Raw genomic sequence first — 27,277 nt, 5'->3', positions numbered from 1 at the left:
TTCGAAACTGAAGGTCCTTCACTTTACTATGCAATTGCCACGTAAATACGACGAGATCGATCTGAGAAAAATCCGATAAATTGGAATATTTCGACATATCCGCCATACTTGGAATTATATCGAAAATTTCTCGTTCGTCTTTTTTCATTTTATAAACAAAATCATTGATGTTCTGCAGTCCAGCGCTTGCATCCTTTATTTCAGTTTCGTAGGTATCAAATTTATCGTTAACATCGGCAACTGCCTCGCCCACAGCTAATGCTTTGGAGAGATAATTCAAAGTCTTCATTCGTTTATTCGATCGCGCATCGGTCTGAGATTCTCCATTTTTTGATAACGTGATCTTATCGCACAATAAATCGGTCAACTCCGTTCGTATGTCTTGCAAAGCTCCAGGGCTTATTTGGGCAATACTCGAGTTGAGCATTTTACGTTTCTCCGTTAGTGTACTGTTGATATCGTTTACATAATGTTGATCAGACGGATACTCTTTTTTATATTTGTTTAGTTCGCGTTCCGCAGCGTCGATATCGTTACTCAATTCCATTTTCTGTTTCTCTATCAATTCTTTAAACTTTAAAGCTTGCTCGCTCGCGTAAGTCGATAATGCGGGAGGCTTATCAACAGCAAATGTTTGAATGGCGGTACTAACTCCTCCAATGACACCGCCTGCAACGGCTCCTACCGGACCAGCGCAAGACAAAAATACGCTGCCGACTTGCAGAAACCCTAATAGATATTTGAGCGGTAGCTGATCTTTCAACCGTTGTAATTTATCCTTCATTTCCTGCTGAGCTTTCTCCGCGTTTGCTGTTAATGCGTTTACTTCTGCGAGTAACGATCTAACTTCACCGTCTGTTTTGTTGATCAAGTCGTCAATTGTAGGTAAAATCTGTTCCGTTATTATCGAATTAGCCCGGCTTATTTCTTCGCTAAATATGCTTTCGTATCGTTGGGCTTGGTTATCTCTTCTAACTTCCCTCAATGCTTTTGTATACTCGGCTATATGTTGTCGAGAATTTCGCAAATAGTTTTTAATATCGATAACTAAATAATCGTTCGGATCATCGTCGATGATGCCAATTTTACTAAGAATCGCGATACGTAAATAATTCAATAATGCGTTCTCCTGTTCGGCATTTTCGTAAAGATTAATTCGTTTGAATAATGATTTGTAGAAAAACGAAAGTAACTTTCTTTCACGTAACCTATCGAAGTGGGTTACGTGAATTGAGCGTCAGTCTTTTATAGTAATAAATTGACGCTCTAAATTGTACAACTCGTTGATAAATGCTGACGTATCATAGTATGTATGGGTGCTGTTTTCAAGCAAATTATGGAAATTTTCTAAAAAGGTGTCATTTACAGGAATTTTGCCATCTATCATATCTCCCCTCAAATAATTTTTATAATCGTTTATCGTTGAAATGAACTTGGAAAAAGATACCTTAGTTTCTGATGTGGCATTTGATTCTATAGTACCGTTATTTCCAGGTGCGCCATCTGCGCATAGCAGAAGATCGGTAGTATTTACCAGCTCATATTTAGATGAAGAACAACCGAAGCAAGGTGACCTATCATACGTTATATACAGTGCAAAAAGGACTTTTCCAGGTTCTCCTGCATTTCCCCCTCGTCCTCCTACACCAGCAGGTCCTGTGTTTCCAGTTTTATTCAATATATGTGGAATTGGCACATTTCTAATTAGCGGAATGAAGAAAACGCCTGGTTGTCCACCATATCCACCCTTACCTCCAGCGCCACCATTTCCACCATAAGTACAATTCTTTTTGGGGTAGGCTTTCCGTAACCAGGTCCGATCCTTCAGCCCGTTCAGCCGTGTAGATTCTAGTGAACCTTCCTTTACATAAGACTCGTGTAACGTAACCGAATCTACTGTAGGTGTAATTCCGTTCTCTCCATTTCCACCATCTCCTCCATGTTGTCCAGCACCACCATCTCCACCATTGGCCGAAATCGTCAGTTTCTCAACATTGAGGAATATCTCACCAATACCCAGAAAACTGCCCGCAGAATTCCCGGGCAAACCCGCTTTGCCGTTTGCTCCATTACCACCCCGATACACAGCAGAAGAAGCCTGAGTTGGTTTATGAGCCTTCCCAGGTAATCCGTCCAATATTATTTTTTGTTCAAGTTGAATATCCCAAATAGGCGCCAAGATGGACAGTCGCAATTTCGCGCCAGTTTTATTCAAACTCGCGTCGATGAATACTTTGTTGAATGCGAATACTTCCATGATTTTTATCGGTTTTGAGCATTTTACATTCGAATTAACGATATCGCTAAATTTAACGTATCGTCCTTTCAGTACCAACTTTTCTGGGTTTTCAGGATCACACGACAAGTTCGACGAATGCCGTAACGTATAATTCAGTATCCTATTCAGCGCTTTCAATTTAGAAGCATCGAGGTGTATACCGTGTAAATGATCATATTCGCGATTATTTATCACACATGCTTTGAAAAATGAGCTCAATTTATCTCGAATTGTCGATTGATTCTCCCCTTCATTAATATTCACATTTGGAACAACATTTTTACACGTCGTAAGATCTTTCTGCACAGCATAATCTGACAAACTATCGTAAACATTCGTTAAAAATGTGTACCATTTCAGAGACTCGTCCAGGTAACGAATCGCAGTAGTTTCTAGTCCTTGGAAACAATTCTCATTAGACCGAGCAATCTTTTTACCGCTGACATTTTGTAAAAACAATAAAAAACGTACATACGACTTTATAGCACTTAACGAAAAATCACGCAAATTGGCAGTATGTTCTTCGACTAGTTCCACACATCGTTCAATATTGGAATTATTTGCTAATATTTGCGCATTTGATAATCCTTTATATATGGCATGAATTTCATTACGCAGTTTCGTTATATCCGTAGAAATATTTTGTTCTTTAGCCAAAATCAGTGATGTGATATTTTTTCCAATTTCTTCGATAACCGAGCTTATATTGCGATTAATTTCTTGCGCGATCTTATTCAGGTTAATTGTAGCTTCATCCGGTATAACGTAATTGAAATCATTCGCAGTGACTTCGGTAAAGTTCAGTTTACGTATTATTTGTTCAATTCGCTTTTTTCCATTTTGTACTAAAGAAATATTACTAAAAGGTCCAGCTCGATCTGGTAATCGGAAAAGTCCTATTCTCATGTAATCGCCGTCGGTTTGTGTTAGAATTATACGTATGAAAGACAACGCTCCGGCGTAAAAAGTTTTTTTTTCATCGGATAAATTTATATTTTCCGATTCTGTTTGAAAAATAGGCAATACTTCTTCTTGGATGAATTTAACGACATCTTTAATAACTTGCTCGTCAGAAACTACCTCATCATCATCATTACGCTTCGGCACTTTCGATACTACGATAGCAACGCTCTCTTTGAACTTGTTTATATCGGTGACAAATTTAGATATATACGTTAATAAATCCCTAAAACCGGTTCGACCAGCTATTGGTTTTACAGTATCGTAATCTACGAGAAAAATTAATTTCGTCCGTTTGGTTTTCGATACAACTCCTTTGGCCGCGTAAGTCGTAGCTATATCGTAATTCGTACCGCGAGTGTCTTCAAATCCGGGAAAATCGTAAAAAGCCAAATTTGTCGACGCGTTTACGTACAGGGTTGGGAATATGGTCGCAGATACGAGGATACGTTTACCGATAGTATTATCGTTATCTTTCATTAAATACGGGCCACTGCCATTTTTTTTTGCCGACATTAATTTGGCATTATCTTGCGTCATCCATTTTGTAAACGGCGTTTTTCCCACTCCACTGATACCATGTACTATTATCGCATCTTTCGCAGTACTATTTCCAATAATTTGATCTGCTTCTTGGATAAGACTCAAAGTTTCAGCGATCGTTGCGTCACGGCCGCCAGCAATTGGCTTCGCAGCTACGAAAACAAAAATACCTATCAAATATTTGCAGTCTTGATAGAAAATTGTCAAAAAAAAAAAAAAAAAAAAAGCGAAAATAGTCCAGTCATTTTAGCAAAATTTTTATTCGAACCTTGAAAAAATTGGGAGCAAGCTGAATTTCACATTATTTGTTCAGATTGGTCTCTAAAACAACCCATCAAAAGTTGCACCCCGTAACTTGCCGGCTACCCCCGCAAGAGGTCACTAACCTTTGCCGATACTGGTTTTTTGGCTGTAACCTTATCGCCAAAATGAAGGGTCCGAGAGGAAAAATGTTCGATCAAAAATCATAAGCATGACCAGTTCAGTTGAAATATATTTTTCGATTTTTGGTGAATTTTTGAAAATCAAAGGGTACCCCCGGATAAGATAGGCAAAATGCCCTTAACCCTTTCGCGCCGAATAAGTATTGGTTTTGCATCCCACCTCCAATTTTTAGTGTGCGTAGCACACTATTGGTTTCGCTTTGAGAAATGAAATTTCATTGTAACTGAATGTTCTCTTAAGCTATCCAACCATTTTTTGTACCTATTGGACACCATTTGAGAATCATTAAGACGGAGGGTATAGATGTATTTTCATTCAATTCGGATGGGTAATTGCTGAGTAATTGCAATTTTAGTTCATTATTTTAATGCATAAATTCCTAAAAAATGGTAAAGGGGACTTATAAACCACCTGCCGCTCATTGTACCCTGCTATACCCCCAGCCATCATCACTTTATAAACAGCTGCGTTGCATTGTACCCTGTTACACCCCCAGTCTGCCAGCTGTGTATTTCAAGTGGGAGTGGCTTGGTGGGGCATTTCCCTCCAATGTATTTGGTTACCTCTGGCAGTAAAACAAATTGGCAGTTCATTTTATGTGAAACTCTTGTGAAGTATACATCATTCTAGTTTATGGTTTGCTTCTGTTAAGAATAGTGTTACCTATATTGTTCTTGTGTTGATTTAATGGTTGCAGCTTTGCAGTTAAAATAAACAGGTAATTATTACATCATCATTATTGTTTTTATTATTATCATTTTTTTAATTTCTATTTTTTTAGGCTAGTTCAAATTCCTAATCTGGTGTTATTATTTTTTTTTTTTTGAAATTTTTGATTTTTGTTTTTTTTAGACTAGTTTAAGTTGAGTTTCTAATTTGGTGTTTTTTTAATTCAAATCTATTATTTTTTTTTTAATTTCAATTTTTGTTTTTTTCAGACTAGTTTAAATTGAGTTTCTAATCTGGTGCTTTTCTATTTTAAATCTATAATTTTTTTTTTGAAATTTTAATTTTTGTTTTTTTCAGGCTAGTTTAAATTAAGTTTCTAATCTAATCTGGTGTTATTATTCATTTTTTTTTTTTAATTTTTTTGTTTTTGTTTTTGTTTAGACTAGTTCAAATTGACTTTCTAATTTGGTGCTTTTTTAATTCAAATCTATTATTTTTTTTTTGTAATTTTTTTGTTTTTGTTTTTGTTTAGACTAGTTCAAATTGACTTTCTAATTTGGTGAATCTATAATTTTTTTTTTGAAATTTTAATTTTTGTTTTTTTCAGGCTGGTTTAAATTAAGTTTCTAATCTAATCTGGTGTTATTATTTATTTTTTTTTTTGTAATTTTTTTGTTTTTGTTTTTGTTTAGACTAGTTCAAATTGACTTTCTAATTTGGTGCTTTTTTAGTTCAAATCTATTATTTTTTTTTTTAATTTCAATTTTTGTTTTTTTCAGACTAGTTTAAATTGAGTTTCTAATCTGGTGCTTTTCTATTTTAAATCTATAATTTTTTTTTTTGAAATTTTAATTTTTGTTTTTTTCAGGCTAGTTTAAATTAAGTTTCTAATCTAATCTGGTGTTATTATTTATTTTTTTTTTTGTAATTTTTTTGTTTTTGTTTTTGTTTAGACTAGTTCAAATTGACTTTCTAATTTGGTGCTTTTTAAATTCAAATCTATTATTTTTTTTTTGAAATTTCAATTTTTGTTTTTTTCAGACTAGTTCAAATTGAGTTTCTAATCTGGTGCTTTTTTAATTCAAATCTATAATTTTTTTTCTGAAATTTTAATTTTTGTTTTTTTCAGGCTAGTTTAAATTGAGTTTCTAATCTAATCTGGTGTTATTATTTATTTTTTTTGTTTAATTTTTGTTTTTGTTTTTTTTTTTTTAGACTAGTTCAAATTGAGTTTCTAATCTGGTGCTTTTTTTTAATACATAGGGACAAATGAAGCCAACAAGTAGTGGCATACCTAATTGAAGCCAATAAGTAGTGGCAATGTTGAGGCAAAATTAAAGTCAATACATAGGGATAAATGAAGCCAACAAGTAGTGGCATACCTAATTGAAGCCAATAAGTAGTGGCAATGTTGAGGCAAAATTAAAGTCAATACATAGGGATAAATGAAGCCAACAAGTAGTAGTGGCATACCTAATTGAAGCCAATAAGTAGTGGCAATGTAGAGGCAAAATTGAAGTCAATACATAGGCACAAATTTTGTTATGGTTTTTTACGGTTTTTGAAAAAACCTATGAAATTTCGGTTTTTGTTTTCAGTTAGGATTTGAAAATGGCTAAAATTATGGATCTTGTTCGGATTTCAGTTACAGTTTTTGTTTTTTTGCGGTTATGGTTAGCACCCCTGTATGCATCGGTGAAATATTCTTTGAATTGGTATATTATGTTGATGAAAAATAAACAAACTTTTTCGAAATTATAACATCAAATTTGATATTTATTACGCAGAAATTATACTTTTTTTTTTGAAACAGTTAAACAGGTAAAAGAATTTACAGATAAAATAATTACAACTATTAATTTTCAGAAAAATGAAGAAATCCTGCTGTACCTACATGGTACGTGGCGTATGGATGACGCCCTCCATGAGTGGGAGTATTCCCCATCATCCGACCTGTATTAAAAGTAAAGTTAAAAACTTGAAAAAAAAATTAGTTATTAAAATTGGGAAAAAAAAGAGCTGGAGAATATTTTCATGTTTATGGCACTCAAGTAAACTGTTTTCTTCATGAACATTATTATATTAACAATACAAAATAAATAAAAGAAATATGGTAATTTTTTTTTTTTTAATTGATTGGCAAAAACTCTCTTGTAATCAGCGAATAGCTGATGGCTTGTTTTGCTATAAATTCCAAAAAACCTCATTTTCTTTAAAAATTATTGTTCAAAAATCTTATTATTTTCTGTTTTTTGCTAAAATTTAATTCTTATACTGAAGAATGAAGATGAAATTATTGTTCCTAGTACTAGCTTCTTTGCTAATATATTTTACTAAATTTTTGTTTGTGTTTAGAATACAAAGGTTTTTTTTTCTGTTTATAATTTTTGTTTTTCATATTTTATTCAGTTTTCACAAATAATATATGTATTTACTTTTGTTTACATTTAGCATTAAATAATTATTCTCAGTTTTGTTTTCACATCTTATTCAGTGTTTACAAGTACCAATATGATTATTTTTTGTAAACTATCAGTTAAAACTGTACAACTGTATACAGCTACGCACACTTTGCAGCTAAGCTGTGCTTAGCTGTCTAGTTTTACATTTAATCATTCCTTGGGCATCTCTAAGCAACATAAGTTTGTTACAGATTTTTTCCTCAACTCATAGTCAAGATATTGAGGTGGGAACACGTATGTCCCAGCAGTGGACTTTGAAAATTTGTCCCGGGACAGCATATGTCCCAGCAGTGCTTAAAATTTGCAAAAATTGCTGGGACAAGTGGGACAATACCAATAATATCATTCCAGTATGCAAAAAGTCATGTGAAAAATTTGTATTTTGGATGCAAATGAGAAAAAATTTCAAAAAAACACACTTTTGCTAATAAAATCTTAAAATTCCAAAAAATTGACATTTTTATGAAATTTTACCAAAATTGAGCCATCAATTTCCTTTGACAGAGGATTTCTCTGTGAGTAATGCATCAAATTCGATGAAATTTGGATATAATATGCAAAAAAACATTCCTGACAGACTGAAATCGTCCTTTTTTCGATTTCTTGAAAAAATAACACCCAAAACAGCTCAAAAATATCAAAAAATTATTGAATAAAACTTATTCACGTTTTTGTTTTTGAATTTGCTCCCTCAAAAATAAATAAAAATTAATTTTTTTTACACCAAAATGTAGCTTATTCTATCTATTTTCAAATATAAATTCGTTGCCAGGCACAATCACTCCCTGTGTTTGCAATAAATTTTTAATTACTACCAACTGGTTGCTCACATTTCACATTTTTATTAAAAAACACGTTTTTGCGGAAAAAATAATTCACAGTGTTGCTATAACACGAGCGAAAAAATTGGGAGTGGTCTCAATCGATTCCTGACACTTTACTCTACTGATGGGACCCAGTCCGCGGGAAAAATGTGTCCCAGAAGTTCCCAGCAGATTTGTTCGAAGTTGCTGGGACATATGCTGTCCCAGCCGGCGCGAAAGGGTTAACCTCGGATTTCGATGAAACTCACAGGGTATGTTTAGTACCCCCAAAAAATAATTTTGGGCCCATAACCCGCTCCCCACCCCACCCCCCTCAGGCAGGGGGGCCAAAAAACGCGTTTTTCAGAGGAAAAATTCTGCATCAGCGAGTAATTGAGATAAATTTGTTCTGTAAACGAATATAGTTAGAGGATACATGGGGGTACCTCCCTGAATTTTTTCAGAATTTTTCATCACATGGGGGGAGAAGGAGGAACAAAAGAAAACTTTAAATCGACATTACTCCGGAACGAAAAAACATACCAAAACGATTTTTTCGTCAAATATGTATTTTTAGGTCTACTTTCTATAGAAATCATCACCCAGCCATTTGGAGTGGTGGGTCAAGCTCAAAAGCTCAAAAAACTCTCAAAAAACCACGTTTTTTATTTTTTTCTCCAAAAATATGGACAAATGGTCGACACCAAAAAGAAACCTTTCTGATAGTTTTGAGTTAGATACTATGTACTTTAATAATACTTGTAATTCAAGAAAACCTTGATTAAGAAGTTGCATGCGGCGTTAATTGCGCTATAATGAAGCATTTTTCACAAAAAATCGAATTTTTGGGCAACCCCTCTCCACAATGTGACCGTTAGGAAGATCCAACTGCAAATCAAACTTCATATTCGTGTTCAGCGAGTTCGATTCATATGATAAGGATACCCATATTGTCAATCTACTTTCGCCCCAAAATTTGTGAGAGGGGGTGCCTATGGCCCCAAAATTGGAGTTTTAAGAAGTTAGTTGGTTTTCTATTGTTTTTGGAGGCCAGAATGCAAAATTACAGATCGCTTTTTTTTGGTGGTGCCGTGACCCAAAAAACACAATTTTGAGTATTTTTTGAGTTTTTGAAGATGGCTCACCTGGAGGGAAAATTTGAAAAAAAAATACCAATTATAGTACTCAATGCTGATATATTTTTGAAAAAAAAATCATGTGCTTGAATTAGGTTTGAAGATACGGCAGTTTCAAATTTTCTTTTGTCAATATCTTCCCCCTGGGAAGCCAACGATTTTTGAAAAAATTTACGTTGCTAGAATCATACGTCTTCTTCAAGTACATATTTTGAGTGAATACAGATTTTTTTTCAGAACTTGTTGAAGCATGATCCCTCCCCCAAAAAAACGTTTTTTCGCTATTGTGAGCAAGGGAGGTGGGGTGGGTGAAATTTTTTTGGCTTCAACATTTTTGTTAAAGGTACCCAATAATGTTTCATAAAAATTTCAGAAATCCGAGGACAGGGGAATTTCACCTAATTTACCCCAGGAATATCTTTTCAGCTATCTTGAGACATGTAGATACGAGTATGAGCAAAAATACTTCTGCGGGTGTAGATTTACGATCGCGCGGCACAAATAAATTTTCAATTACACATTCTGAGGTAAAATTTCACGCTGAACAACTTGGTTTTCTTCAATTTCGGCCATTTGTCCATATTTTTGGAGAAAAAAATAAAAAACGTGGTTTTTTGAGAGTTTTTTGAGCTTTTGAGCTTGACCCACCACTCCAAATGGCTGGGTGATGATTTCTATAGAAAGTAGACCTAAAAATACATATTTGACGAAAAAATCGTTTTGGTATGTTTTTTCGTTCCGGAGTAATGTCGATTTAAAGTTTTCTTTTGTTCCTCCTTCTCCCCCCATGTGATGAAAAATTCTGAAAAAATTCAGGGAGGTACCCCCATGTATCCTCTAACTATATTCGTTAACAGAACAAATTTATCTCAATTACTCGCTGATGCAGAATTTTTCCCCTGAAAAACGCGTTTTTTGGCCCCCCTGCCTGAGGGGGGTGGGGTGGGGAGCGGGTTATGGGCCCAAAATTATTTTTTGGGGGTACTAAACACATACCCTGTGAGTTTCATCGAAATCCGAGGTTAAGGGCATTTTGCCTATCTTATCTGGGGGTACCCTTTAGGCCAAAAATGAGAAAAAAAATCAAAATTTCACCAAATTAAGATAAAAAGCTGAAATTTGGGACATACCCTATTTTCGATCTGCCAAATCGGTTGGGGTTGGAAACTATTTCAAACCGTTTTGAGCAGTTCTGGAGCCTCCAGCACATTTTCGAAACTTGAAATTCCCACGAAATGTAATCAAATGAAGTTGGAAGGCGGAAATTCACGCTGCAATCCAATTCATACACGCTATTAAGTCGACTTCTGGTGGGTTTGAGTCATGCAACCGTTTGAAAATTCTTGGAGCCTCCAGTAGATTTTTGAAACTTGCAATTTCTACAAAATTTCATCAAAATGGAGTTTGAAAACCGAAAGTTAATTGGGATAGATTTTGTGGAATTTTTTGAAAAACAGAAGTTTCTAAAAATCTGCTAGAGACTTCAAAACGGATTGAAACTGCCTGTGACCCACCTCAGAATATTGTCGAAAAGGAGGTGTCTCTGTTAAGTAAAATTTTATGGAAATTTCGATCATTGAAAAATCTGCTAGAGGCTTCGATAATTACCAAAAAGTTGCTGGAGGCTCCAAAACGACTTGAAATCTACCGGTAGTCGACTTTATAGCGTATTGAAATTAGTTTACGGAGTGAATTTTAGTTTTCCAACTGCTTCTTATGAAATTTCAAGTTTATAAAATCTGTTGGAGGCTCTAGGAATTTTCGAAATGTCGCTGGAGGCGCACAGTGGGCCAGAGAACCCCCAAAAAAGGCGATAATTCGGATTCAACCCTCATCGATGTGCAATACGTCGAATAATACGTTTTCGAGGTCGTAGAATTCGAATCTGAACTTATTTTTTTGTAGGGGTGGGGGGGGGGGGGTGAAGCGTGGGGAGCGGGAGAATGTCAAATGTTGCTTATATTATCGTGTGATATATCGATTAATATGTTTTCGAGGTCGTAGAGTTCGAATCTGGCGTTATTGTTTTGGTAGGGGTGGAGGGTGAGGCGTGGGGAGGGGGGAATTTCAAATTTTGCTTATATTATTGTGTAATATGTCGATTGATATGTTTTCGAGGTCGTAGAATTCGAATCTGCACTTATTTTTTTTGTAGGGGTGAGGGTGAGGCGTGGGGAGGTGAAAAATTCCAAATTTACTTTTTGATGTTTTCTTATACCACTGATTTCTAAAGTTTACAGTTTTTTACACAAAATCAGAACACATTTCGTAACAAAATTCATATAATCGCGCAATATCGTGTGTTCTCTTCTGCATAGTGATGTGTATTTGAGAGTAGTGTATTGTATCCTATGTTTTAGCGATTTTTTGCCCCAAAATTGCCCCATTGCTCTGCAGGTTCATTTTTCTGTTAAAAATACATCAATTTTCTTCACAATTGCGGATATATCGCAATTTTATGATCGAAACATGATATACTCGATTCAATTTTGATTGAAATACATTATTTGAGATATAAAATGATTTTTTCAAATCAACGATACAAGTATAAACAATCTCAAAACCATTACAAACGGCATATTAAACGATAATATAAGCAAAATTTGGAATTTTTCACCTCTCCACGCCTCACTTTTAATCCCTACCAAAAAAATAACTCCATATTCAAACTCTACGACTTCGAAAACATATTAATCGATATATTACACAATAATATAAGCAAAATTTGAAATTTTTCCCCTCTCCACGCCTCACCCCCACCCCTACAAAAAAAATAAGTGCAGATTTGAATTTTACGACCTCGAAAACATATCAATCGACATAATACACAATAATGAAAGCAAAATTTGAAATTCCCTCCTCCCCGCGCCTCACCAGTCGCCCCTACCAAAAAAATAACGCCAGATTCGAAATCTACGACCTCGAAAACATATCAATCGATATATTACACGATAATACAAGCAACATTTGAAATTTCCCCGCCGCGCCCCACCTTCCACTCCTACAAAAAAATAAGTGCAGATTCGAATTCTACGACCCCGAAAACGTATTATTCGATGTATTGCACATCGATGAGGGTTGAATCCGAATTATCGCCGTTTTTGGGGGGTTTGTGGTCCACTGTGAGGCGCCAAAATGACTTGAACCAAAACCTGCAGTCGACTTGATAACATATTGAAATTGGAATATACTGTGAATTTTGGATATCCAACTCTGTTTGGTTAATTTTTATAGAAATTTCGAGCATTGAAATATCTGCTGGAGTCTCTAGTAGTTTCCAAAAAAATAGCTGGAGGCTCCAAATCGACTTGAAATCTACTTGCAGTCGACTCCCTAGCGTATTGAAATCAGTTTACAGAATAAATTTTAGCTCTTCAACTGCTTTTGATGAAATTTTGTATAAATTGCAAGTTTCAAAACAAGAATTTTCAAACGGTTGCATGACTCAAACCCACCAGAAGTCGACTTAATATCGTGTATAAATCGGATTGAAGCGTGAAATCCCGCTTTCCGACTTCATTTGATTAAATTTTGTGGGAATTTCAAGTTTCGAAAATGTGCTGGAGGCTTCAGAACTGCTCAAAACGGTTTGAAATAGTTTCCAACCGATTTGGCAGGTCGAAAATAGGGTATGTCCCAAATTTCAGCTTTTTATCTTAATTTGGTGAAATTTTGATTTTTTTTTCTCATTTTTGACCTAAATTTGATTTTAAAAAATTCAACAAAAATCGAAAAATATATTTCAACTGAACTGGCCATCCTTATAGGAAATTTGTCGTAGAATAATTTTAGTCCAATAACTTTTTTCCTCCGACCCTTCATTTCAGCGATATAGCCGAAAAACGTAGATTAACAAAGGTTAATGACCTCTTGCGGGGGTAGCAGACAAGTCGCGGTGTGCAACTTTGGTCATAATATTTTCGAGTCTACCGTGAACCGAGTTCACGTACTAAATTGTCGATTTACATTTTTTAAAACAATTTTCATAAAATTGACAACTTTACCCCCTCCTCAGCAGTAAGGGTGAAATCGCCATTTTGGGAAATGCTGAACTGGTCATGCTGATAGGAAATTTAGCGTAGAACAATTTTTGATTGAACATTTTTCCTCTCGGACCCTTCATTTTGGCGATACAGCCGAAAAACCAGTATCGGCAAAGGTTAATGACCTCTTGCGGGGGTAGCCGGCAAGTTACGGGGTGCAACTTTCGATGGGTTGTTTTAGAGACCAATCTGAACAAATAATGTGAAATTCAGCTTGCCCCCAATTTTTTCGAGATTCGACTAAAAATTTTGCTAAGATGACTGGACTAAAAGGCTTCCGCTCGGTATTTCTGCTACAAGTCATTTGACGATTGTATCTATGTAATATGTACTAATTGTACTTATTTAGTCTAACGGGCAGTAGTTATTTTAGCTGCACACAGTGATTCAATACAAGGACCCCCTCCCTCTCTTCCTTCAGAAATTATGGAAATTCACACCTTGAAAAAATTTAATTTCATCACGAAGTTTTTTGACTACCAAAAAGAACATGCACTTTCATGGTACATATCTAACAGAATATTTTTTGAAAAAATCACTACTTATTCACTTCTTTTTTCACGCAAATTTTCAAAAATCTCCTCACTGGACACCCCCCCCCCCCACACTCCCCACAAATGCAAAAAATTAACAAAGTCAAATTTGTTCACAGGCAAATTTTCAACAAAAAAAAAAAGAAATTGGAAGAAAATTTGTATGCAAAATATTTTTCAAAACAATACAAATGAACGCACTTACTGAATTTTTCTATTTTTTCACTCACTTTTTGACTAAATTCACTACTTTATCAATACTTTCACTAAACCCCTCCCAAAAACATGCAAAAATTCAAAAACAAAATTTTTATATGATAGAAAATTGAAAGCAATTTCTTTTCCAATTTTTCCAGTGAAAAATAACTGCTACCTACTTGATAATTAACAGAACAAGTCAGAGAAGCAGAATACCTAATTACCCGAAATTTTTTTTAGCTGATTCAATTGGGGTGAGGAAAGAGGAGGGCATGAGTGGGATCAGATCAGAATTTCTTCCAGACCAATTTTTTTCAGGCCACAATTTTTCCATTTTGCAAAGAAAACAAGAAAAAATACCTACATCAAAAATCAAAATCGTGAAAAGCGAACAGAATAAAATAGAAAAAATGTCAATGTTGGATTAAAAAATGGAAAAAAGCAAAAAATTTTTCTGTAAGTTTGGCAGCAGGTCGGATTTTTAGCTGGAAAATTTTCAAAATGTTTTCACGAGTACCAGCGGTGGGAGGGGGTGGAGAAGGTCAACAATTTATCCAAATTTGAATTTGATGGTTTTTGGACAAAAAAGCAGAGCATTTTTTTTGAAAATCAAGATTCAGGGAGACAAAACAAATAAATGGAATTAAAATTCATCAAAGTTGATTTTTTTCCTAATTTTTATAGAGAACCAAAAAAGTGAAGTACTTAATAAAGCAGGAACTTTTCGTCAATTTTTGAGGAAAAAAAATCAAGACAAATGTACATACTGTATATTCGTATTTGTATAGAGATGCGGAGAAAGCAAGACGCGGGACTTTTGGACAGCGAAATACCCTCTTGTGCATTCTGATTTCTGTACTTTTGTCTTGATTTTTTGTCAAAATTTCCAAAGTCTTACTTTTTTTTTATGAAACCTGAAAAAACGATCTTCTTGTTTCTACGTATTTCTCTCAATCAATTCATTTCCACAATTTTTCTTCTTCTGTGTTTTAATTTTTATTCGTGTTTTTCAAGTTCTATTTGAAAATAGAAAAAATAAGACTTCACGGTATCTTACGAAATTTTTTTCTGACAAAATCACTACTTTTTTAAACCTAATTTTCAGAAAGCTCTCCACTCGAAACCCCCCCCCCTCTCCCCCCACACTCACACAAAAGATTAACGATTCTTCACGAGAAAATTTTCAAGAAAATTGAAATTGGAAGACAAATGACAATTTGTATACAAATTACGTATTTTTTAATTTCTTGTTAGATACCCTGAAAGAGCGGGCCCAAAAAATCTACTTTCACTTTTTTCCATTACCGGTGCTAAATTAATCAACGATCAACAATCGCCAAATTGCTTGAAAAAAAAAACCGAGCGCAAATTCATTTGCAAATATGGACAAATAAGTACGTCTTTTTAAAAGCGGCTAGGCCTATTTTTCAAAAACGTTTTTGAAAACTCACCTCCGAGTTCGAATAAAATATGAACTAGAAACAGGAACAACAAAGCATTAAACCGCAACATTTTAACATGACATTCACTTTTTGAAAAAACCGCTGCACAAATAACTACATAGGTACATAATCAAGTACAATGTGAATCAAACTCGTCACTCTCGCGCGCGAAATACTGTAAGGTTACAAGCGATATCGATTTTTGCGATATCGATTTTTTTCGAAAATCGATTATTAAAAAATTGGTCTCAAAAAGACGATTTTTTCGAAACCAATTTTTCAAGATGGAATCTCGACCTTTCCGGACGGGAGGGGGGGGGGAGGAGTTCGAATATTCAGTCACTTATTTTCTCAAACTAACCTCTCCGAGTCTGAGCAACCCCTTCACCATCGGATTTCAAGCCTGATGGTAATTCCAAAATTTCTTCGAATGAGGTGTAGGTACGAGTACATTATTTTCGATGTACTTTTAGCTGATTTTTCCGATAATTTTGAGTAGAACTTCTAGCCATTAGTTGCTTTATATCGAGCTGAAATACGAAAAATTGAAACGATCGATTTTCATCAATCAATAATATCCGCCGAAAAACTGCTTTTCAGAAATGGTAGTTTTCGATTAAATCGATTTTCAAATCGACTTTACTATAGTATACAAGCGTGTTAAATCGAAAGGAAAACATTGGGAGGGGAAGATAACGCACGTAAAAAGTTATTTTGGTATACGATAGACGGGCGAGTGCGACGGACAAGAGGTAGAAAATAAATTCGTTGGCGGGAATTTTGTTATGAGAGATACAGTTCAGAAAAAAACCCAAAATGCAACTTCGGCTGACTTTAACACATGGATTTGGATGTAAGTTACGTCAATAAATTAGATTGTAAAGTATTAAGTGTGTAGTTGTGATGATGAACGTAGTACATCTTCTAGTAGGGCATCGTAAATGCGCAAATATTCGTAATACATACATGCTATCGATGCTACTTAAAAAGCTGAAGGAAGCAGACAACTGAGAGTATTTTATGAACACATTGAACACATTTCTTCTTGATCGGGAAACCGCCAAGAAAATACATCAATAGAAATAATCAATTATTGGTTTTCTTAACAAACTCGCACGAAATTTTTTGAAATGGGCAAAGCTACATCGAAAGAGCACGTAAAAATTCATAACCAGCCAAAATTTCAAGTGCTAAAGTGCAATTTCAATACGCTACGAAGTCTACTTCAGGAGGTTTCGAGTCGTATTGAAGCTTCCAGCTACTTTTTGGACCGTCATGGTCGACGAAAAGTACTATAGTTATTGGGTAAATTTTGGATTTCCAGCTCTGTTTGGGAAAATATTAACCATAATTTCGAGCATTAAAAAAATCTGCTGGAGGCTCCAGTAATTTTGATATAGAGAAAAACACCTTTTACTTGCACGAAACATTTAGTAGAAATTGAAAAATCAGCACCAGGGACGTAGCGAAGTGGTTTTGCTGGGGAGGGGGGCAAAGATCTTAAGATTCCCAACTAATTTGACTGTGAATTCCCAAGTTGGGTGAAAAAAGAGGGTATTTAAGTTACAAGTAGTGAGGGGATTGTATCACGACATTTTGTAGCCAAAAAATTGTAACTTTGCCGACTATAATCAAAATTTCAACGTGCTGATGAACACTCTGGTATTAAAAAATGTTGAAAAGCTAGTGGTTCTGTTCCGAAAGAAATGAAAAATTTGCATTTTTTATAAGCTTTGAATACTATGAGTATTTCTGGAATTTTTCTGTTTAGTTTTCATATTCTTAAAATTTTTTAAAGCAGCAGTCTGACGAATGGCCCGAGCGAAGCGAGGGCAAAAGTTTTGGAAAATTCATGATTTGAAAAGTAGAATAACATCAATTTTAATGAAAGAATTTGGTTTTTCTGATCTCAACATTTTTCAAATTCAATCATAGATTTTTCAAAATATTGTAACTTTGTAGAAGAGAATCAATTTGGGCCGAGCGAAGCGAGGTCGAAAGCTTTAAAAAGTTTGTAGTTCGCAAAGTAGAACATCAATAATTCTAATGTAAAAATTCGGTTTTTCTGATCTCAACTTTCTTTTAATTTTATCAATGGTTTTGTGAAATTCTTAGTATGGAAAAAAAATAACTAAATTGGCCCGAGTGAAGCAATGGCAAAAGTTTTGGAAAATATGCGACTGGAAATGAGAAGTAGAACATCAATTTTAATAAAAGAATCCAGTTTTTCTGGTCTCAATATTTTTCAAATTCAATCATACGTTTCTTGAAATTGTAACTTAGTAGAAGAGAATAAAATTGGCCCGAGCGAATCCAGGCTAAAAGCTTTGGAAAAAATGTAATTCAAAAAGTAGAACAATATCAAATTCAATGAAAAAATTCGGGTTTTCTGACCTCAACTTTTTAAGAAATTTACCAATAGTTTCTTGAAAAATTGTCAAGTGTGAAAAAAAAACAAATTGGCCCGAGCGAGACGAGGGTAAAAGATTTTCAAAATTTGTAATTTCAAGAAGCAAAACAGTTGTAATGTTGATGCGATGCGAAAAGGCACAACAATTTTTCCCGAGCAAAGCGAGGGCAAAAATTTTTGAAAAAAATGTGAATTTTAGTTGGGAAAATCATAGATTTAGAAACTGGTGTGATGAGCAGACATGCCCTGACTGCCTATGGTAGTCACTATTGTAATTATCTCTGTGGTAGTTTTTCATAGAATAACTGGTTTAGAGGCAGAGGGGAAAGGTTACGTCTCTAAATTACCGCGATCCTGGGTCTGGACCAGGATGGCGAAAATCATCCTTCTTCACTACCTGTGCAAGATCTCGAGCTCTCGGTACAGTGGTCATCTCTCGACTATTTTAGGCTTTGGCCTCCTTGCTCTTTTAAACCCTTTATTATTACCCGCTTGTTCGGTTTTTACATGTGTCTATTTTAACGTAATTCGCGATATGCATTTAATTAATCGTCGCGTCTTTATGGTATTTTGGATTACCCCCTATCTGTCGACCATAGGGGTGTAACTGTGCTGAATGTGTACTTAGATATCAAATGAACAGAATCATCGTTGGCGAAGATAACGTAAGTCCCTTTGAGATGATTAACGCAAACAGTTGGGTATGTGTTGAAATACACTCCAAATGATCACATTACAATGTTTTTATTACTAGTATACTAGTTAATGTAGAAGCGTCTCATAAGTAGCGCCGCTGTCGCACATTACCTACTTATGAGCAGAGTAAGAGTTAGAGATTTAGGATTAGATAACTTTAACTTTGCCTTAAATTATTCTCCAGTATGCCAGGACTTGCTCATGAGTGAAATTCGTCCCCTGCTTAACGTAATCTAGAGCTAATCATCTATTTTATGATTACTGTATTAATTAGCCTTATGATAATTAATACTTTATGCATTGCACGACATATTATTGCATTTCATTGATATTTACTTTATCAATAAATTGATATGTAAATTGTTGTCTCGTAAGTAATTTATTAGTTACGTGCTCAGAAAAACTAGATTGAATAGTGAATTGGGATTATTGAGTTGCCTATTTCATTGTAGTAGGCATAGGAAGATTCTCACCCCCTGAGGAGATATTTTCCATTATCCTTCCCTGACCAATTATTATTACTTCCATCACCTATTACCAATCTTTCTCAATACCACTAATACACTGGTTTGGCTTCAAAAGTTGGAAAAGTTTTTAACTTTGATGATTGTAAAAAATTTAAATATTATTTGAAAACTCCAAAACTAAAATTCTTATTGTCGGAATTTTTGTATTTTCCCAATTTTCTGGTATTTCTCACAATTTCACAACTTTTCCCAACTTTCGCGGAACACTGGGGGGGGGGGGGGGGGCAGGCTGCCCCCTAGCCCCCCTTCACTTCGTCCCTGATCACAGCTCAATGGTATTTTACGTATCCTACTAGTAAAATAAAGTGATTTTTGACGATTTTTGAGGTTTATTTCCCGAGCAAAGCGAGGGAAGTAATTAAAAACCGTTGAAAATCACTTTATTTGACTAGTGGAATAATCCTGTACTTATATTACTTTACCTGTACTCCTCATATGACCTTTTTTCTTATGTGTTATGTTAGTCGTACCGGTTGTATCCAAATCATGAAGTATTGATATCCACTCACCGGACACACGACACCCAGACCCTGTATAATTTTCTCTCATAAATTTCGTACTTCTTTGAAAATGTGAAAAATTACTCTTCCGCTTCCCTTGAGGTGATTTTGGATTTGGTAATTTCAAGTTCAAAAAATCTGCTGGAGGCTCCAGAACTGCTCAACCAATTTCGGCATAAATTTGATTTTTAAAAATTCAGCAAAAATCGAAAAATGCACTTTAGCACGAAATTTTGGGTGATGATGAATTTTTCCGTGCTCTTTCGATGTAGCTATGTCTAGTTCAAAAAATGTTGTGCGAGTCCTACGTTGGAAAGCGATTTTGTCTGACTTGTCAATCAAAATGGCGGCCATTTTATTAGTGAGGCCAACAGATTATCCGATAATGATCTCTAAGATGATCTAACCAAACAAGAAAAATGTGAAAAAAACAATATAATATAATTAATCAAAAAATAATCATTTTTTTCATTATTACATAAAAGATCTTTTATAATATCTCTTTACATCTGTATCCGATATAGGTATATTATCTGTTATATAGGAGCCATACCCTTCCAATACCAAATCTATTGCTTCGTCGATATAATTAGACAATGAGGAAAAATCACCATCTACTTCGTAATTCTTATTCTGATGTTGTAATGATAGTTCCCATAAAGCGTACGGACTGAGTAATGGATCGTGATGTTTAATTTTTCCATATACTTCATTTTCACCAGTATACGCACCGGATTTATTTCTATTCACAGAATGAATTATGTTCACTTTTTCGTGAGCGGTAAAATAAAAATTATCCTTAAATCTGTAATGAGAATCACCCAAGTGCGTCATATTGATTCTGAATTGCTCTAATTGTACATTCAACCGATTCTGCATTTCACTATTATTAGCACAATTAAACCTAACGCCTATTTCGCTGAATTTAATAACATTTATCTTCGAACTTTTTCTAATATCTGCTTCGAATACTACCGCATCACCTTTCAATAATTTGGCAATATTTTCTTTATGGTCTTTGTACTTCCAGGTGTAAAATGAGCTTTCATCCGCAAATTTAACGTTGGGAGTTCGATACGCGTGATATTCCTTTTTAATTACGGTTTGATCTTTCTCCAATTCGTCGAATAATTTTTGTATTTCACCGGCAGCGCCGTTCACCAAAATAGTGATATTTTTCTGCCCTATGGCCGTATCGTAGGACGAATAATTAAATCGATCTAAATATAAATACGCGAACGGGAAAATGTACTGTTTAAACGCGCGAATACCCTTTTCGTACTCCTCCATTACCAGATTGGACTTGATCATTAATGCTAATTTATCGTAATCGTCACCGTATTCGTCGGTTGGTTTCGCATCGGAATTGATGGCTTTAAAATACTCCGCTAACCGAACCTCGCGGATAAAATTTTGTACAACTTGATACATTTGAATCATAGTGTTTATCGCATTCTCAAATTTCGATATACAATGCATTACGTCGCCTTTCATGGTAAATTTATCCGACATTTGTTGTATTCTAATTTGAAGCTCTCTCACTTCAATCTGTAATTTCCCCGTATGCCTCACAAGATCGATTTCCGATAAATCCTTCACGTTGGAATATTTTTTCGCAATATTCGTCATATCGGGAATAATGGCGAAAATTTCTCGCTCGTCTTTTTGTATTTTAGCAATATAGTCGCGAAAGTTTTCCAGCTCGTTACTCGCGATGTTTATTTTAGCTTCGTGATTCTTGATTTTACTATAAACATCGGCAGCCACTTCTCCCGCAGTTATAATAGTGGAGGCCGAATTTAAAACGTTTATTTGCTCGTTTAATTTCCTTTCATTGGTGTTTTTGTTTTGCTTCAATATCGATATTTCATTATTCAACAGATCGGTTATTTCTGCCCTTGTCTTTTGCACCCTTTGCACAGTGGTATATCTAGCACTACGCATGGCTACAGGTGTGTTCAGTTCTGCGCGTTTTGTAGCCAGCGTTGTTCTAATGTGGGTTAAATTCGTATAGGAAAATTCATTTTTATGTTTGTCTAGTTCACGTTCTACAGCATCAATCTCATTAGTTAGTTGTCTTTTTTGCTTTTCTATCATTTCCGTGAATTTCGCATTTTGCTTACCCAATGAAGTTGGTAATGTACTGCTATCAATGGCAAACGCCTGATAAGCAGTACTGACTCCTCCAATAGCCACACCTGCGGCTACTCCTACTGGTCCGGCAAAAGCTAAAAATACACTGCTTACTTGCAGGAATCCTAATACGTATTTCAAAGATAGTTGATCCTTTAAACGTTGTAATTCAGTTTTCATTTCATCCTCTTTCTTCTGGGCGTTCGTTTCTAACGTTTTAGCTTCTGCAAGCAGCAATCTGATCGTCTCGTCAGTTTCAACCATCAATCTATCTATTTCTGGTAAAATCTGCGTCATTGTTATCGATGTAGCTCGACTTATTTCTTCTTCGAATATGATTTTAAATCGTGCTACGTGAACATCTCTGTTCACTTCTTTCAACGCTTTGGTATAATCTACTATATGATTTTTGGCGTTCTTTAGATAATTTCTAACATCTATGACTAAATAATCGCCTAGATTATCATCGATGATACCGATTTTACTCAGAATAGCAATACGCAAATAGTTCGATAATTCTTTGTGTTTTTCTCCGCTTTTGTACGAGTTAATTCGTCTGAATAACGATTCGTAAAAATAAGAAAGTAATTTTTTTTTACGCGACCTATCAAACTTGTTGTGCCTTTTGGTAAACTGACGGGTAATTACCCATAGATCTAGATAGGTAGTTGGTGTAGTTGTAGGTATCGATTTACGTTTCTATTCGTTATCGTTACTTATAACGTTATTTGTATATAATAAGTTTGACTGCAGACTTTCCTAGAAATAAGTTGAACTTTGTAAAATACGTTATACGTTATTATTATGTTATATGTTGAATTGAATAAACCGTTAAAAATGTTCCCCGAGTATTTCTTTGAGTTTGAGTTAGATTTTTCTATTTAATTTCGATAATTCGATCTTTTACGTAAATTCGCGTAATTAGAACATTATGGTAGCAAAGTGTCGCGTGGTTCGATGTACGATTTATTGAGCTTTTCTGAACTTTGAATAATGGCTGTCGGTCGTGCACGTGTCGACTAATTAGCTGGGTAGGCCGGTACGATCTCAGAGGTACGTTATTTTGAGTTTATTGGAGTTTTTTGGAGCTGGTTATATTTCTGCGCCAGGAGGCGAGAAATCTGAGTATTTTGCGCTGTTTTACGACTCACGAGTTTGAGTCTGAGTACAAGATCCGTACCCGGCCTAGCCTACTGTTATATACGCATGCCTGCGACGAGAAAGCAAAAGTTCGACGAGTTTCTACGTTCATTAGCAGAGTCCGAAGGTGTCGATTTATCGGAGCTTGAGTCCGGAGAGCTGGTGAAATATAAGCAGAAAGCTACGAAGTTATATAACGAGCAAAAACTTCTCGAAGATACGCCACAAGACGAAGAAGAAGTGATGGCACCTCCGGTCGTTACCCATTATACGCCGCCACCTGTCGAACAATCGCTACTGTTCGAGGGCAAAGATTTTGAGCCCTGGTTTAGGAAAATATGCCTACGTTTAAAGGCTATGAGCTTGTACCATACCCTCGACGAAGATGAAGCCAAACGTGGAACGGCCGACGAGCAGAATCGAGCGATGGAAGTTATAGGCCTACACGTTCATCATAATACGATCACGTTAATCGCCGGTGACAAGCCCTACGAGTTTATCGAGTCAATGAAGAAGAGATGGGCCCAACGTACGGAAGCGCAGGTCTGTCAAATGAAGACTGCGCTGGCCGCTGTTCGATTGACCGATTTCAAGAAGGTCGACGAGTATGCTGACTCGATACGCAAGCAGAGTCGAGACTTGGAAGAAGACGAGAAAGTTTGGCTGGTGAACGGGCTGCCAAACGATACCCGTGGTAATTCGTTGCGTGGTACGTTAACTGCAGCGTTACAGAAAGGAGCGACGGCCGACGAAGTTCGAGAAATCATCATCGCTGGGTATAAAAACGGTGAATCGGCGAATCAAGCGAGTACGTCGAGTTCTGGTCCGGTGATCAAGTCCTCAGCGTTCCAGGCGCAAGAGCAGAGGCCTACGTGTCATCGTTGCAGGCGTCCCGGTCATATGGCACGTTCCTGTTATGCTACGCAACCTGTAAACAGTAATAATGGTATTAATTTTAATCCTAATCGTAATTTTACTAGTAATAATGGTCCTAGACATAGTCCGAATTATCGTGGTAGGGGTAACGGTGGTCAATGGCGCGGTGGAAACGGTCGTGGTGGTCGTGGCGGTCAAGGGTATCGCGGTGGTGGTCAAGGAGGCCAAGGTAATGGTCGTGGAGAAGATCATAGATATCGCGGTGGCGATGTAAGTAAGGCTCAGTGTTTTGCCTGCGGTGAATATGGCCACATCGCTGTTATTTGTCCGACTAATAAAGAAAAGAGCAAGCGTCCCGATGTCAAGTCGACTGCTATGATGGCATGTGAGGGTCGAGGACCGGTGAGCGAGCGTTTCGGTGAGAGTAGTGACTTGGTATGGGTTTTGGACTCGGGCGCGACCAATCATTTTATCAACGACGAGCGTTATCTCGTAGAGTCAGAGGAGATGCACGAGCTAGTGAACACTGCCTTCGAGGGTCAGTTTGTCACCGTAACTAAGATAGGTACGGTAAATCTTCGTCTAAATGGAAAGAGTTATCATATGCGCGGTGTTAAGTTTTCTAGTCAGTTCAAGGCGAACTTACTTTCGACCGAGCGCTTGAGAAATACTGAATGGTCGATCAATTTGGCTGCAGACATCGATCTGTTCGATCCCGCTGGAAATTTTGTCGTGAGAGCGGTACGTAGGGATGGTTTGAACGAAGTACGTTTCCAATATGTGTTAGAGCCGGTCGAGAGCGCGATGACGGTGTCCGAGGAGGCGAAGGTATGGCACCGACGACTCGGGCATCCGAGCGATAAAGTGTTGAATCAGATTGAGGGTCTTCCATCGAATTCCGGTCTGTCGATGACCAACTGCGATGTCTGCGCGAAAGCCAAGCTGTGCAGGAACCCCTGTAACGACGAAAGACATGTAGTGGATCGTGTACTAAAGCTCGTACACACAGACGTTATAGGTCCATTGCCTCAGTCGGTTGAGGGTGACCTATACGTTCTGAATTTGTTAGACGATTTTACTCATTTTAACGTGTCGTATATTATGAAAGCTCGGAGCGATGTAGGTTGGTGTTTTGACGACTACGTTAAGCGTGCCGAAGCCATTCAGAGCGTGCAAGTAGCGTACCTCCGTTGTGACAACGCATTGGAGTTTGTTAAAGGAATGTTTTCGAGGATATGTCAAGAGAGAGGTATCACCATGGAACGCTCGGAAGCGTTCTTGCATCAACACAACGGTAAAGTGGAGCGTTTCAATCGTTCGCTCATGGATAAGACCCGAGCTCTTTTGTTCGAGGCGCGTATGCCTCAAAAGTACTGGTGTTTCGCTGTTGAAGCAGCAAACTGTTTGTTAAATAGTTTACCTACCCGAGCACTTGACGACAAACGAACTCCGTATTCTCTTTGGCGTAAGAAGCCAACAAAGTACCAGTACTTTCGAATCTTCGGTAGTAAAGCGCAAGTCTTCGTTCATCCAGAACAGCGCAAAAAGCTCGACGAACGTACCAGGCGCGCTCAGTGGGTTGTTGTAGGGTTCACTGAAACCGGTTACAAGTTATTAAATATCGAGGACGATAGTACGCAGGTGTTTTCACACGTACGTATCGACGAAAGTTCTAAGTACGGTGACCTAGTCACTTGGGTAGCGAATGAAGATCGATATATTGAAGAGCACGAATACGTACCGAGAGAGACAGTGATGCTAGCGGCCGGTGAGCCCGAGCTTACGTTCGAGGAGGCGACGTCCGGTGCTGATCGTGATAAGTGGCGCGTCGCTATGAATGAGGAACTCTGTAATCTTGAGCGAATGGGTACCTATGAATTGGTCGAGGAACCTGTTGGAGCGAAAATTCTTGGCGTTAAATGGGTCTATCGAAAGAAAGATAATAATACGTATAAAGCTAGGCTCGTTGTCTTAGGCTATCAAGAGGGAAAAGTGTTCGAAGCGTTCGATATATTCTCTCCTGTCGTCCGAGCAGACACCATCAAAGCTCTCATAGCGCTAGCGGTCAAGTATGGATGGCGTATTCGCCACGTAGATATAAAGGGAGCTTTTCTATATGGAAAGTTACCTTATACGGTGTTCGTTAAATTGCCCAAGGGCTTCTACTATCGCGGTCGATTCAAAAGCCCCGTGTGGAAACTTATCCGAGCGCTGTACGGGTTAAAAATCTCTCCGGTGACGTGGTTCAATGAGCTTGCTCGTATTTTAGCGAAAATTGGCCTTAAAGCCACTGTGTTCGACGCTACTATTTTCATCTTCGAGGGCGATGCACTTCGGTGTATTCTCGCTATATACGTCGACGATCTGTTTATCACCGGATGGGACGATGAATTCATTTCGAGAGTTATCGACCTATTGAAGAAAAATTTTGAAGTAAAAGATCTCGGTGATATAAAGAAATATCTCGGTGTAAATATTATACGTACCTCTGAGGGTTTTACTATCGATCAGTGCGACTATATCGAGTCGATTGTTGAGCGTTTTAACTTGGTTGATGCTGGTAGTTCTCCTTCTCCTTTCGAAGACTTCGGTTTTCAAAAGGCAAATATTGATTGGTCTCTTGAGTCGCAGGTACAGTCAATGATTGGTTCGTTATTATACGTAGCTTCGTGGAGTCGACCTGATATTACCTTCGCGGTTAATTTTCTTTCTCGGTACCAAACGAAGCCGTCGTCGAAGTTAGTGATAGCCTGTAACAGAGTTATAACATATTTGAAAGGTACCGCGAACTTCAAGCTAAAGTTCACTGCGTGTGAGCCGAAGCTACTTACCGCATTTGTCGACGCTGATCTGGCCGGCGATACGTCGGATTACAAGTCTACGTCTGGGCTAATTCTTTTTCTGTTCGGTAGTCCAATCGTATGGCGTGCGAAGAAACAAAACTGCGTAGCGGTATCGTCTGGCGAGTCCGAATACGTTGCGCTGTCTCAATGTGTTTGCGAAGTTCGAGCAATACGTAATTTGCTCAGCGTGCTCGGTTTTCCATTACCACCGACTCTTGTTCTTTGCGATTCTACGGCTGCTGCGGGTATGGCGAAAACCCCTGAAACATCGAAAACTCGCCATATAAACTTGTGTTTTCATAATACAAGAAATGCTTGGTCGAACAGAGAGATAGATATAGTTAAAGTCGACGGCAAGATCAACTTGGCAGATGCGTTCACGAAGCCTCTACCTGCCAAAAAGCTCGGTGATTGTTTTCAGCTTCTTTTCGATCGGTAGATTCGTTTGTTCGGTGATTTAGTCACTTTGTAGTGTGAATTTTGCTGTGATTTTGCTCGTTGAATTTTTTTCGTCGTCTACTTAACGTCTATCCAGTGTTTAGGTCTCTATTTTATTGTTTTTTATTAATTATTTTAATTTATTTTATCGTGTGTTTTACCTTGTACGTAGCCGGCCTTCTGAGTGAAATTTTTCGTAGATT

The 27,277-nt window shown here is 36.8% G+C and overlaps 1 protein-coding gene and 1 long non-coding RNA gene across 2 annotated transcripts in view; both read right to left on the bottom strand.

Moving 5' to 3' along the window:
- The window catches only part of LOC135846894 (uncharacterized), a 74,113-nt gene that overhangs the window by 21,446 nt on the left and 25,390 nt on the right, over positions 1-27,277 (bottom strand). The window lies entirely within an intron of this gene.
- LOC135846810 (uncharacterized) lies at positions 782-16,206 on the bottom strand. The gene is made up of 2 exons (XM_065366097.1): positions 15,521-16,206; positions 782-3,933 (listed from the first exon to the last, which is right to left on the bottom strand). Exons 1-2 carry the CDS (start codon positions 15,579-15,581, stop codon positions 1,238-1,240), a joined length of 2,757 nt encoding a protein of 918 aa, XP_065222169.1. The 5' UTR covers positions 15,582-16,206; the 3' UTR covers positions 782-1,237.

This window comes from Planococcus citri, chromosome 1, assembly GCF_950023065.1.
Source record: "Planococcus citri chromosome 1, ihPlaCitr1.1, whole genome shotgun sequence".
NCBI lineage: Eukaryota > Metazoa > Arthropoda > Insecta > Hemiptera > Pseudococcidae > Planococcus > Planococcus citri.
This window is presented reverse-complemented; position numbering and strand designations above follow the sequence as displayed.

Excerpts from the sequence above, each read along its gene's own strand:
- LOC135846810 (XM_065366097.1), bottom strand. The coding sequence starts at position 15,581 with ATGTTGCGGTTTAATGCTTTGTTGTTCCTGTTTCTAGTTCATATTTTA. Across the intron at positions 3,934-15,520 it reads TATTTTATTCGAACTCGGAG|CTGCGAAGCCAATTGCTGGC; the intron begins GTGAGTTTTCAA and ends TTGTTTTCGTAG.